This window comes from Bidens hawaiensis, unplaced genomic scaffold (genome assembly GCF_021521415.1).
Source record: "Bidens hawaiensis isolate Kalapana, Puna unplaced genomic scaffold, B.hawaiensis_p1.1 tig00015443_1, whole genome shotgun sequence".
Lineage (NCBI taxonomy): Eukaryota > Viridiplantae > Streptophyta > Magnoliopsida > Asterales > Asteraceae > Bidens > Bidens hawaiensis.
Window position 1 is genome coordinate 400,001 of NW_027492375.1, and position 13,882 is coordinate 413,882.

General features: G+C 35.4%; 1 protein-coding gene across 1 annotated transcript; it reads left to right on the forward strand.

The window, feature by feature from the left end:
• The first annotated feature begins 1,979 nt into the window (after nucleotides 1–1,979).
• On the forward strand, nucleotides 1,980–4,314 carry LOC143549102 (uncharacterized). The gene is made up of 3 exons (XM_077040095.1): nucleotides 1,980–2,090; nucleotides 2,176–2,585; nucleotides 3,131–4,314. Exons 1-3 carry the CDS (start codon nucleotides 1,986–1,988, stop codon nucleotides 4,305–4,307), a joined length of 1,692 nt encoding a protein of 563 aa, XP_076896210.1. The 5' UTR covers nucleotides 1,980–1,985; the 3' UTR covers nucleotides 4,308–4,314.
• The last annotated feature ends 9,568 nt before the right edge of the window (nucleotides 4,315–13,882 follow it).

Below are 13,882 nucleotides of genomic sequence, written 5' to 3' on the forward strand. Positions count from 1 at the left end.
TAACTTGATTATAATTTATAAATAACTCTCTACTCTTTAACCTATACAAAACCTTATTAGACTCAACTAAAAAAACCCAAAAAAAAACCCTTGGTTTGTAAGTACGACAATTAACCCCGTTACATACACAAGATTACTCTAACAAAAATAAGGAATCCTCATACCCCACAAATGAGTTTAGTACTAAATTTAAAGTTGTAGTTAACGTGGCTAATTTACATAAACTTCTAGATATGTGTTTTTGTGTAAAGTCTTGGCAATCTTGTTGAATTAGAAATTTATTTAAAAACCAAAAAACTTGCAAGGTTAACAATATTGGAGATTGGATTCATTAGTGAAAGAGTTGTTAAAATGTTACAAGACTGTCCATGAAAATTTTGCTTCAGTGTTGTTTTGAACGTCCAAGAAAAACCGATACTGATACCAAATATGTATCAATTTTAGAGATGATGGTATTAAAGTGGAGTCTAGATAACTAGAAGATTAAATTAATAATTCATTCATGTCACAACTCTGGTTTATGTCTTGTATCAAAAAATTAATAACATACACGATTATAACATTTGTATTTACAATTATAGATCTAAGTTTATATTAAAATCTCACTCTCATCATTGCCTTTTGTGTAATTTCCACCTCGATGTAAAATTTCCAAGAAAGGAAATTCTTGACAACCATTAGGGCCTTTTTGAAAAATAAATTTGTTGGGGGGAAAAAAGTCAATTAAGGGTAGATTTGTAAACTTAACACTTTCCCGATCCGTGGGATTAGTTTCGCTGGTTATTTCCGGTTCCCACCATGTAAAATAAAGAGATGACCTTGACTTGTTACCGGTTATAGCCAGTTAATAGACTTGACTTTTATTTGCTTTTTATTCTTGACGACGACGACTAGTCTAATCAAATTAAAAGAGAATCGTCTAATTCTGTTATGCTTTAAAAATATTTAAGATATTTTTTTCTAATATATTTTAGGCTCTTTGTTGTAGAGGGTATGGAGGCATCATTGGCCATCTCACACCACCAGACCATAACATCCTATGAGGTCATCAAAGGTATTAACCATGAGGGCTTAAAAGTTGAAGACTGGCTCCTCACTACGTGACAGTAACATGACATTAATGTGATGCTATAACTACTTTTGTTAGTTATATCACGACATACAACATAACATTTTTTGTATCTAATTTATATTAATAATACATTGAACTTTTTTAAAATATAATTTACTTTTAAACAACTTGATATATTTTTTTACTCATAAGATGCTCATTTATCTTCAGGTGATTATCTACATAACTACAAGTATTTATTATGATCCATATTTATGGGATATGGGATGCTAACAAGGTTAATGAATTTATCAACCTTAGAGCATTCTCAACGGGTTTCGTATCACTATTTTTATAATTATACTAAAAATTATTATATTTTTTTATTCTGTTCAATTAAATAATATTTTTATATGTTTTTCATTAAAGCTTTCTCTCTCATTTACACACAACAAATACAACAAATATTAAAAAATAAACACCGGCAAACAAAATCTCTCCAAATTTATAAAAAAATAACTACATTTCTTTTTCCATCCAATAATTTGTATTTATAATCTTACCCTATAATTTACAAATCATCTTACATGATTTTAGATGAGCTGTTCAGAATGCTATCGTAAGATCATTTTTTTCACTTATTAAAGTTATTATATAATTTATATAATAATTATTATGTCAATGTATTGTCTCCTTTAAACAATCACTCGTATAACATACACTTAATAAAAAGAATAAAAGCATTTAAATATTAGTTAAACATTTGAAAAAATGAAAAAGAAGAGAATATGAGGTGCCAGCCAGCCAGCCAAAATATGTAAGGATCAAAACCTTCCTCTCTCTTCACTTTATTTACACACAACCCCCTCTCTCACATTTATAACCCCATCTCTCTCCACGCTCTCTAAATTCATACACGAGTGAGTGGATTTTAATGGTCGATCATTTCATATCCACAACCACAATGGTCGCATCATCATCATCATCATCCCCTTACGGCTGTGTTGAAAAAAAGTACTGGTGGCTCTCCAACAAAAAGGTACACTAATGGCCCAACATCAATTACTCTAGTTTGTAGTAGCACGATTTTATTAATGTATTTCATTTACTATTTACATTCACAGATCGTTGATAAGTATGTGAAAGACGCGAGAGCTCTAATTTCGTCACAGGACCACAGCGATATCGCATCGGCTCTGAATCTACTCGATGCGGCACTCACATTATCACCGAGATTTGAGCAAGCTATCGAGCTGAAAGCCAGATCTCTGTTGTATCTAAGAAGATATAAAGAAGTAGCAGATATGCTTCAGGATTATATTCCTAGTTTGAAAATATCTTCTGACGATTCGTCTTCCTCATCGTCTGATGGTAACTCGCAGCCGTTGTCCAGAGAGCGAGTTAATCTTTTGTCGTCCGGTGGTGACTCGCCGGAGAATGGTGAACCGTCGTTTAAGTGTTTTTCGGTGTCCGATCTGAAGAAGAAGGTTAGGGCCGGCCTTGGGAAGCATTGTGATAAAGAAGGTCAATGGAGGTAGTAATGCATTTAATGTTTGGTATAATTTGAATTCTTTTGGTGTTAATATCGATAAATTGTTTGATTAGCTTCTGGGTTACGCTAAACAAGCATCCGTAATTATTGAAGGTCATGGTTTTCAGGCCAACTTTATAATATTACTAGTGGCTAAATTTGATATTTTGTTAAGGAGTCCAGCTATATGATTACATGTAATCTCACGCTGTTTTAAAATGGATATTTGGATAGAGGTAGGATGGCCGTTTAGTCGAAAAACGTTAAAGTTTGACATTTTATGGGTAGAACAGCCGTTCAAATATTGGCCAAATAGATGTTTCGACTAGTAGTTTTCAAAGTTTGATCACCTATGGTTAGAATTGTCCGTCCGCATATTAGCCAAATTGTTGTTTTGAATAATAATTTCAAAGTTTGACCTATGTCAAAACGGCTGTTCTGATTAATAATTTTTCTTTTTATTAAAATGGCTATCTGAGTGTCTTGTGATCTTAAAACGAGTTGTAACTTGGTGATATCTGATGGGGTTTAACTTAATGTGATTTCAGGTACTTGGTTTTAGGTCAAGCGTGTTGCCACCTAGGTCTAATGGAGGACGCGATGGTCCTCCTTCAGACTGGCAAACGCCTCGCGTCGGCTGCATTTCGACGCGAGAGCATTTGCTGGTCTGACGACAGCTTTTCGTTCTCTGCCGATATCATAACCGATGGAAACCAGCCGCAGACGCCACCACGGACAGAATCCGAAAGCATCTGTCACCTCCTTGGTCACATCAAGCTCCTTGTCCGTCGCAAAACGGCTGCAATCGCTGCCCTAGAAGCCGGTCTTTTCACCGAAGCGATAAGGCATTTCTCCAAAATTGTTGACGGTAAACGCGGTGCCCCTCAAGGCTTCCTCGCCGAATGCTACCTGCACCGTGCTGCGGCTTATCAATCCGCTGGACGGATTGCAGAGGCCATAGCGGACTGTAACCGAACGCTAGCTTTAGAACCGTCGTGCATTGAAGCCTTAAGCACCCGAGCTTCGCTCTTTGAATCCATCCGTTGCTTCCCTGACTCACTTCACGATCTCGAACACTTGAAACTGTTATACAATTCAATTCTCCGTGATCGGAAACTACCGGGTCCGGCTTGGAAGCGTCATAACGTCCGGTACCGAGAAATACCCGGAAAACTGTGTTCGTTAGGGTCGAAAAGTCAAGAACTGAAGCAGAGGATTGCTTCAGGCGAAACCGGGAATAATGTGGATTACCATGCTTTAATCGGATTAAGACGAGGCTGCTCGAGATCTGAACTGGAAAGAGCACATTTGTTACTAGCCCTGCGTCACAAACCGGATAAATCAATTTCTTTCATTGATCGGTGCGAATTGACGGATAAAATTGATGTGGATTCGATTAGAGACCGAGCAAGGATGTCCGCTTTATTATTATACAGATTGATTCAAAGAGGTTACACCAATGTAATGAACATGATTCTCGAGGAAGAAGTTGCCGAAAAAGAAAGGAAGAAAGCATCTGCAGCTTTACAACAAGAAATGCAGTTGCAGCATAATGAGCCCATTAAAACCGTGACGAAAATGGACGATCAGGATTGCGAAAACAAAAAATCATCATCTGTTTATCAAGGGGTGTTTTTTAGGGACCTTGCAGTGGTTGGGAATTTATTGTCACAAGCGCGGTTTAACCGCCCTATTCCGGTTAAGTACGAAGCGTTAACATGTTAATTCAAACGCAATCGGAATCAAGAACATCGCGCGCACCGGCACTGGCGAAAGAATATTATAAATAAACAAGGAAGTGATTTTTGTACAAAAGGGGAAGGGGTAATTTACAAAGGAAAGAAGCCAAAAAAGCCTGGAAATTTTTGTATCTTTTTTACTAGTACTGGTATTAATATTACCTTTTGGGTTTGGTATGGTACATGTGCAGTGTTAAATTGATAACCAGTAACCACTACTACCATTACTATTCAGCTAAGGCTAAGGGGTGTGGGGGGCTCTAACGGGGGCGCGAGTGGGGGCTCCAGCCAATAATATTGTGACGTGTGGCAGAGAGAGAAACTGGATAAGATGGGTGATGGAGCCCCCGCTGGAGCCCCTGGCCCTGGTGTGGAGGGGCTCCAGCAGGGGCTCCAGCGGATTTTTTTTTTATTTTTTTATAAATATATTCAAAAAACGTATTATTAAAAAAACTCATAAATTATTAAAAAAAACACACATTAAAAAAAAACACATTAATATCTAAAAATAAAAAAAAAATTAAAGTACTAAAAAAACATTATTCTTATTCTTCGGCTTGGTCTTCTTCGATCAACCTCTTTCGGATACGTTCCTTTTGCTTTTCCATCAGCATTTGATCGACCGGATTTAGGTTATTGAAGTCTCTTGTAAGGAAGTCTAAATCTCTCATTCGACTTTTTTCCTTTTTGTCATTAGAGACCACCTCCATGGTTTTGTTGAATTTATTGAGGGATTCAACAAGATCGACGATGTTTACGGCTCCCCCCTCAGCCGGTTTTTCCCCTTGGCGTCCCGTCCCAATGGCCGCCTCCTCGGCGGTGAAGACGTTTCCTCCCCCGCAATGTTTAGGTCGAATCCAACGCGGCAATCCGACCCGGCAGTAGTGCTATACGCTCCAGACGAACTAGTTTTAGACCGTTTCGGCCCTACTTCCGCATCATGGTCCGGCGCCACCAGCTCAACCCACTTGGAACACCTTTTCAACCTCTCCCACAACTTTACATCGTCCCACGTCTTCACCGTCCCATACCTCCGCAAACACTCCTGCTTCCACTCTTCGACAGTGAAATTGTAAACCGCCAAATCATCACTGCCACTTGGTCTCATACGACCGGCGTTCCTGTTGAAAAGATTAGTAAACAAGCCGACAAATTTTCTGATTTCGGACCACCGACCCGAAATCATATCGGCGTTTCGCTCTGTACTCCCAACGAGCGTATAGAACGTCTCCCTAACCTTTGTCCAAAAAACCTTGCTTTTTTGGTAGTCGGCTGCAAAATGAATAATTAAATTAGATTTCCAGTTAACTTTTTTAATTAACTTTTTTTTTAAAAATCATTTTTAAAAACGTTAAAACAATTACCGCAACGCCGATCCTCAGAAATGACTATCCAAGCCCGACACAAGGCTTCCTTCTCATCCGATGACCACGGAGTGGTTTTCCGTTTCATCCTCGGAGTCGAAGCCGGTCCCGGCCCGTCCGTTGCAAGTTGTTTTTTTCGGTGGACGCGTCTTCTTGCTCCCGTAGCATCACCGTGTGATTCTTGTGTCTCCGGAACAACAAAGTTAGGAGACGGTTGTATGTTGGATTGTTGAAAGCCGGATGTTTCTTGCGACCCCGAAAAAAACATCGATTGGTCTGGTGACGACCATAAATCGTCGTAACTATAACCTGAATCTAGGTTTGGGTACCAATTTCCAGACATGTTTTTAAAAAAAAGTTTGGAAGATGGGTTGATTTTGGGTTTTTTTTTTAAGTTGTGGTAATTGTTTTATGTGATTTTGGGTGTGGTAATTGTTTTAGGTGATATTGGGTTTATATATAGGAAGAATAATTTTTTTTTTATTAAATTAAAGAGCCCAACGGCTCATTTGTGTACTCCCAACGGCTATGTCACGTCTCCCAATGCTCCTTTACGCCACCTTTCTCCCGCGACTCACCTTGCGCCTGCTTTGAATTCCGCGCTCGCGCCCCTCTCGCACCCCTCTCGCGCCCCGGTGGTGTGGTGCTCGCGCCTGGGGGCGCGAGCGGAGGGGCTCTCGCGCCCCCGCTGAAGCCCCACACCCCTCAGCCTAATGGGATTAAAGGGTTGGTTGGTTGGTAAAAATTGAATTGAATGGTAAAAAGTGGTTGGTGGGTTTGTCTTGTGTGTCAAATTATTACTATTATTATAATTACTGTAGCTTCTTTTTATTTCTTCTCTATTGCAGTTACAGGCTTTATTCACGTATCCGTGCTGCTGACTGACAATATTCAGTCACTGATGTGTTTTAAATGAAAAGGAGATGGTTCATTCATGCTCTTTCTATTTCTTTTCAGATAGAATAGATATTTCATCATCGTATGTGAATGATTGATAAAAGGTCAAATTTTTCAAAATTAGATTACACCTTTTCTTCGTTGATTAAAAAGTTAAAATTGAATTACTATTCGCTTATTTGTATTTATAGGTGCTAACGAGCCAAGCCACGCGCGAGTTAATATTGATAAAAAGCTCTAAATGAGCCAAGCTTTTCAAGCAAGCTGACTCCTAGCCTCAAATAAAGCTCGTTTAGTTATTGAGCATGAGTTCGAGCCTTGTATGGGTAACTCGATTAGGCTCTTGCTAACGAGGTTCAAATAAATCTCTTTTAGATTTCTATGTATTAATTTCACAGCACGTAATCAAAAGCTTGAGTTGAGCTTTAGCTTGTTTTAGGCATTGCAAAACCTTGACCCGAGTTCAGATTCATTTAAAGTTTTTTCAAAATTTATAAATATAATTAAAAACATATATAAATTAATTAATAAATAATAAACCAGCGGAGCCTGGTCTTAAAAGATACAACTCACAAGCAGAGCTCAAACTTTAGAAAAACAACTTAGAACGCGACGCTTTAACTCTTGAAAGTCAAAATGAGCCAAGCTTGAGCTAGTCGAGTTCGAGATCGGCTAATGTAAGGTAAAATTGTAAGGTATCTTGTCATGGCTAGATCTCTCAATTTCACTAAACAATGTACAAACCACTGGTGCACGTTTATCAATTTATGATATCTGGTACTAGCAAGTGGATTATATAAGATCGTCCATAGTCAAGGCGGTATGTGACGTTTTAAGCCTAAAACGTCGGGGCACACCGCCCAGTCGAGGCGGTATGAGACGTTTTAAGCCCAAAACGTCGGGGCACACCGCCCAGTCGAGGCGGTATGAGACGTTTTAAGCCCAAAACGCCGGGGCACACCGCCCCCCTCAGCATTATAGGTTAATATTTTTGGTGAAGCATTTTGTACATAACTTTAGGATGACACGAATTTTGAGGGTTTTGTGAGAGAGAGAGGTAGAGAGAGGGAGGAGAGATGTTTTGGTAACATTTTCCCATCACACCCACTTTTCACAAAATGTTCAAAGACTGACTAGGCGTCACATGGTACAAAATGCACCGGTGTGCCTAGTTTTGACTATACATGGTCGGTCTAAGTGAAGGTGTAGATGAGTACTCAATAGTGGAAACGGTAGATGTTCATGTATCTATGAAAGTCAACATTTAATTTTGGAATGTTGAATCATACTTCGAAGGCAAATGTAAACACATTTGTTGTTTGAGATCTCTAAATAAAAAGTCAATGTAAACACATTTGCTGTTTTATCATATAGCCGGATCTCTCTCAGTCAACAACATCTAATTTGACCTGTCAAAGTTGATAAATTAAATGTTGACCTTTCGTGTTGCAAATATACAAACTTAAGTGATCAACTCGATATCAAAACAAACCGTTTTAACAAAACAAGATAACTCTCAAATGTTTATTTATCAAGAAAAATCTTAAACTCAAAATATTGGTTTACAATTCTAACAAATTACTAAGAGAAGACTAAACCGACTTGTTATAATTTACTTTGAATAATTAACCGACTTTAATCAGCTTGTCAATTTTGGTCCTTACGTATTCGCCAACTTGTGAATACAGTCCGGATTATCAACAAGATCATACCACGTGGGGAAAAACCGTGACCATGAATCTTCCGATGAACTAATGTTCCAACGAATCCGCCGATGGTCATACCATGGACTTAAAAAACCTAAAAATGTTGAAAAACAAGTTTTTTTTCACACCCATCTATCCAATTTAGTGATTTTTAACTTTTTTTAACGGCGACTTTCTAATGTGTTAAGCAACCACACTCTCCGCTTTGGAGAGTCCCGTTGCCCAACTCTTGCAAGTTTATTTTGTTTTAATCTGGCCCACGCTGGCTTCAGAGTTGGCTGTCACTTGACATTAATTGTGCCACCATAAGAACATAACTCTCTAGCGTTGGGACTAAAACCCCATGGACTAGGGATTCAAACTAACAACCTCACAAGCCTAGCTCAAATCCTTTATTGGTAATATCCATCAAAAGTGCCACAAGTGAGGATCGAACTTGAGTTTCCATTGGAGAACCTAAACGTTCTACCACTAGAACACAAGTGGGGGATGATTTTTTCATATTTCTTAGAGCATTCCTTATCCATCTCCTAAATTTTGTGATAGAATTTTGTATATTATTGGATAAGGTTAAAAGTGGTTGTAAGTGTAGGATAGAGAAAAATTAGTGATTTTTTTTAATAAATTTTGGGAAAATTTGATTGCCCCTATTTATATTTTAATATTTGTTAAAATTGGTTGTGAGTATAGGATATAGAAACCGTAAGGACAAGATATGAAAAAATATTATTTAATTAAATAAAAGAAAGAAATATAATATTTTGGTGTGTAATTATAGAAATAAAAATAAAAGAGGGACGGAAAATTTTCTTAGCTTGTTCATTTTCATTTATTTATTTATCTATGTTATATTGTATTTATTAAATTATATAGAGTTGTCAAAGAATGGGTTAGGGGAGGATGGGTCAAAGTAAAGTACCCCAGCAACATTGGATTCCTGCCACATGAATTATGATCGATCCCCTTCCCTAAAATATTGATGTTTCCCTCTCTTTTCAAATCGTATTCTTTTTTTTTTGAATGGCAAATTGGCTATTTCTCAAACTCTTAAACACCTATATATACATAACACCACCACAGCCCAGGTTCGATCCTGGGCATCAACCAAAGAAGGGAATCCCTCCTACCACTAGGCCAAAGCCTAAGTGGCAATTTTCAAATCGTATTCAACTTATACACCCGATGCGCCAATCCATGATTAGTTTTATTTTCTATTACTTATTATTATTATTATTTGTACTTTGAAATATGTATCCATATAACAACAATAATACATTTTTTAGATATACATCTTAACCTAAATTTGATAGTTGAAACTTGAAAGATAATAACTAAACACGTCACTTAGTGTGTTAATTATACCATTAACTTGTAGCTAACATAAGAATAATCAAAGTTTTTATTGGAGTTGGGAACTTGAAAGTATTCAGGCGGGATCACATCTTTAAGCAAAATGATCCACCGTTACATGTCGTCATATACGTCACACAAATCCCATTTGTTGTCTAATAGAAGATGACACAGCGATGATAAGGGTGTCCATAACCAAGACAAAAATATGATAGCAACAAATCTATTAGATTCGTACAACATCTTAACATTGTTGGTATATATGGTACAACATATGGAATCAAATATAGAAAAATCACTTTTCAATATGGTACATGTTAAAACTTTTTTTTTTCTTTCTCATTTTGATTTTGCTTAGACGTAGATGGATTGATAAATATTCAATAAAAATAGCTAGCCAAAAGTTGAAGTATGATAAACGATTCAAGCACATGTATGATGTATCATACTGAAACCCAATCGGTACTAACAGTTTGTATTCACTATTCGTATTTTTATATTTTTTGTACCATGACAGTTCATTATTGAACCATTACACCCTAACTGGTACTATTTCCTTGATAACAGATAAAATGTTTGATTTAATACAATGAATGTATGAAAAGATTTATTTTAGAGTGGATATATTAAAAAGATGCATAAGGCAAAAGACGACTATAGTCAACAGTAAACTTCGTTACCCTATGCTCTAGTCAAGTCATAATAACATAAATAATATGTGAACAAGTCCAACTATAAATTCAAACTTCCCCTCCTTTATCTTTTATTATTGGGTATTAAGTAAATCGCATTAAACTCTCTTAATTTAATTTAAAATTCTAATTAACGAATTTGGCAAATGCCCATGCCCGCATGTGGATATACGGGAGGTAACTGGTAAGAAGTATTTCCAGTACTAAAATGGTAAGGGCTTGAAACTTTGAATCTTGTAGTATTCGGGTTTGGTGATATTAGTTAGTAGGATACCTAAAGATTTTTTTGCCTATTGGTACAAAGGTGTTGTATAAGACTTCTCTTTCAATGGAAGAGGATTTGAGGCTCGTAGTTGACAAATATCTGAAAAGTTATTAAACTCTAGTTGCTTCTCAGGTTTTTCTAAAACTTATAGTAACTAAAACTAAAAATTCATGCATGAGTTCTAGTAGGAGTACAACATAAGAAGGAACTTCAAAATAGATGTAGGTGAGTTTTGATTTTGAACCGCGCTGGATTATTCATTATAGTATTGATTCCACGAAAACGAGTTAGGTAAAAATTACAACAGTTATAATGTTATATGAAAATGAAACATTTTGATGGTACAAATTTAGGCTTCAAAGGAATAGAAATGTGAGGAGGAGACGAATTTTCACATGTAAAGATACTTTATTTTTACAAATGTTTCACAATGGGCAATAAAACAACAATTCAACAGGAAATAATCTTTATATTTAAACCTAATTATAACAAATAAACCAATGATGCAAAGTATTTGAAAAAAAATCAATTGATACATACATTTGAAATAATTAATTAACTTACCTGTTACTTCAATAAAATCAATGTTAAGCAATTTAAGAGACTCCCACATTAGTTCACCGAATTTGCCGAAGTCAAAGGTTCTTCCAAAGTTCTCATACCTAAATTTTAATTTGGTTGTGAGCATGTTACAGATATAAATTTATTTGTGTAAAGGCTTAGGGGTGCCTCGCATCCTCCCCTTTGCCATACTCTTCGATCCCTTATAACACATGGATAAAGAGTGAGATCGGGCAGTTGTGTCACGCTTGTCTTCCATTTGTAATGCTTGACATTGTATGTAAAACTATGTGTTATGATACAAGTCTACAACAAATGTGACAACTAGAGAAAATAAAATGATGCATCAAAAGTCAACTTATAAACAATTACTCATTCATAATCTTCAAGTTTTATATTCTAAAATATTTCAAGTAACTTCAAATTTGTTTTATTGCAAAATAAACCTTGAGCTATTTAGATTAAGTTTGACTTAAAAATATCATTCATTCTTTTGTTCTTACTTCACTCAAAAGTTATACTTTACAAGATTAATAGCAATCATGTATTCTTATATTTCTAAGTAACCATAAAACTTTTTTTGAATATCTTTAAATGTTTCAGGTTTGTTTATCATATATTGTTGCTAGTATGTCAATATTGATAAACAATAGCTAACGAATAATTCAAAATATAAAATAAACTGATTTTTATTATAATCAGAAAAATATAACTTAAAAATCCTAATTATAATTTTTATAACTTGATTGATGTATTTAAATTGCTAAACAACTTGGTCAACAAGTTATCTTAATAAAACATTACAGTTTAATGAAATACTTAGGCTGAGGGGTGTGGGGGGCTTTAATGGGGGCTTTAGTGAGGGCTCCAACCAATAATATTATGACGTGTGGCAGAGAGAGAAACTGGATAAGGGGGTTGTTGGAGCCCTGGCCCCTGGTGTGGAGGGGCTTCAGCGAAATTTTTTTTTTTTTTTTTTTATAAATATATTCAAACAACGACATTTTTTTTGTGTTAGTTTTGAGAGGATTTTAGGAGGAAATGTGTATAATTGTGAAATGAAGTATATTTTATAAAGGTATATATTTATAGTTTAAGAAAATATTTTTTTTTAATTTAATATGAGCTCAACGGCTTTTTTCCGTAAACCTATATAGAAAATATATTTTTTTTTGTTTTTTCGGCTCCCAACGGTCCAAAATACCTCAAAAGGTGTGCTCCTCTCTCTCTTCTCCCGCTAACCAGCTCACGCCTGCATTGTTTTTCGCGTTAGCGCCCCGTTAGCGCCCCGGTGGTGTGGTGTTAGCGCCTGGGGGCGCGAGCGGAGGGGCTCTAGCGCCCCCGTTGAAGCCCCACCCCTCAGCCTTAGGTCTAGTATAACTCCATAAAACTTAATGAGATACTTAGGCCTCACTACTTCACGACCCGACTCGGTTGATTACCAACAATATGTTAAATGATAATAGATTTATGATTTTCTAAATTAAACTTAAAAGCCATTGTATTAAATTATTAATAAAACCTGTCCTTTTTGGATTATAGATTGAGAAAGATGAAAGAATAAAAATAAAGAAGAAAAAAGGGGATGAGCATATGATACTTCTCCATTGGAAAGCATTTTAATATTGCTTGTGACAGAAGAAAAGGGAATTTTGCGAGGTTGCTCACGTGGGTATCCAGTTTCTTTTCTTTTTTACTTGTATTCTAAATTAAATTTGATAGTTATTATTTTATGTATAATTTTTAAAAATAATAAAATAACTTACAAGCTCATAAGTTAATGTTAATTTGAGTTAGTATTTAGTAAACAAAACATCACAAACAAGTAAATTTAAATTGGTCAAAACTTAACGAAGTATCTTTTTACAAAATAAATTATATCAGCTTATAAATTTAAGAATCACAAGTCATTTTTTAAAATAGCTTTTATTCTAAGTATATGCAATCTAAATACGTTTATGGCTTTAATATAGTAATTTTGATTTAGTAATTGCTTTGTAAACAATTTTGGATGATTCGATAGGGCTAGTCCCTGAATCATACTGCATATATCCGGCAACAACAAAAGCTGCAAAAACGACAACGATACTACCGGAAAGGACAATTTCAATAATACACATACGCAATCTTTTATCTAGACGTTGGACGGACAGACGCTAAGATGGAATAGACATGCTAATATGCCCAAAGTCTTAGTCGCATTTGATGAGATATGAAAATTGAGTTGGAAAACCATATAAAGCAAAATATGATAAAGTAATAAATGTTAACAATAGCAAGCCAGATTATAGAGCAAAATATGATAAGTAATAGTTAATAATTTGTGAATCATTTATCAACAAAATTTCTTTTCCGTTTGAAATTCATTTCAATAATGCTTTAAGTTACTTGTATTAATCGGCATAATTGTTGTAGCTCGACAATAATAAGTCTAATAATTAGAAAAACCTTGTTATAAGCTATTACATGTATTTTCTTTTCTCTATTCGACTTTATATATAAATAGAGTTTTTTTATAAATTCGATCTACTCCCAGTATATTACTTTATTTAAGTGCTCATTATATTCTAGTAATTCAGTTGGCTATACTATTGTTCACATTAAATTCAATAACATATCATGATTTAATAAAATTTATATGATCAATATTAGGCAATTAGAAATTACTTGTAAACTATGATAATAACTTGAAAGTAGAGGGACTGAAAGTGTAAGTAGAAAGAAAG

Coding starts and splice junctions, on each gene's coding strand:
- LOC143549102 (XM_077040095.1), top strand. CDS start 1,986: ATGGTCGATCATTTCATATCCACAACCACAATGGTCGCATCATCATCA. Junction 2,091..2,175: donor GGTGGCTCTCCAACAAAAAG/GTACACTAATGG, acceptor TTACATTCACAG/ATCGTTGATAAGTATGTGAA. Junction 2,586..3,130: donor GATAAAGAAGGTCAATGGAG/GTAGTAATGCAT, acceptor ATGTGATTTCAG/GTACTTGGTTTTAGGTCAAG.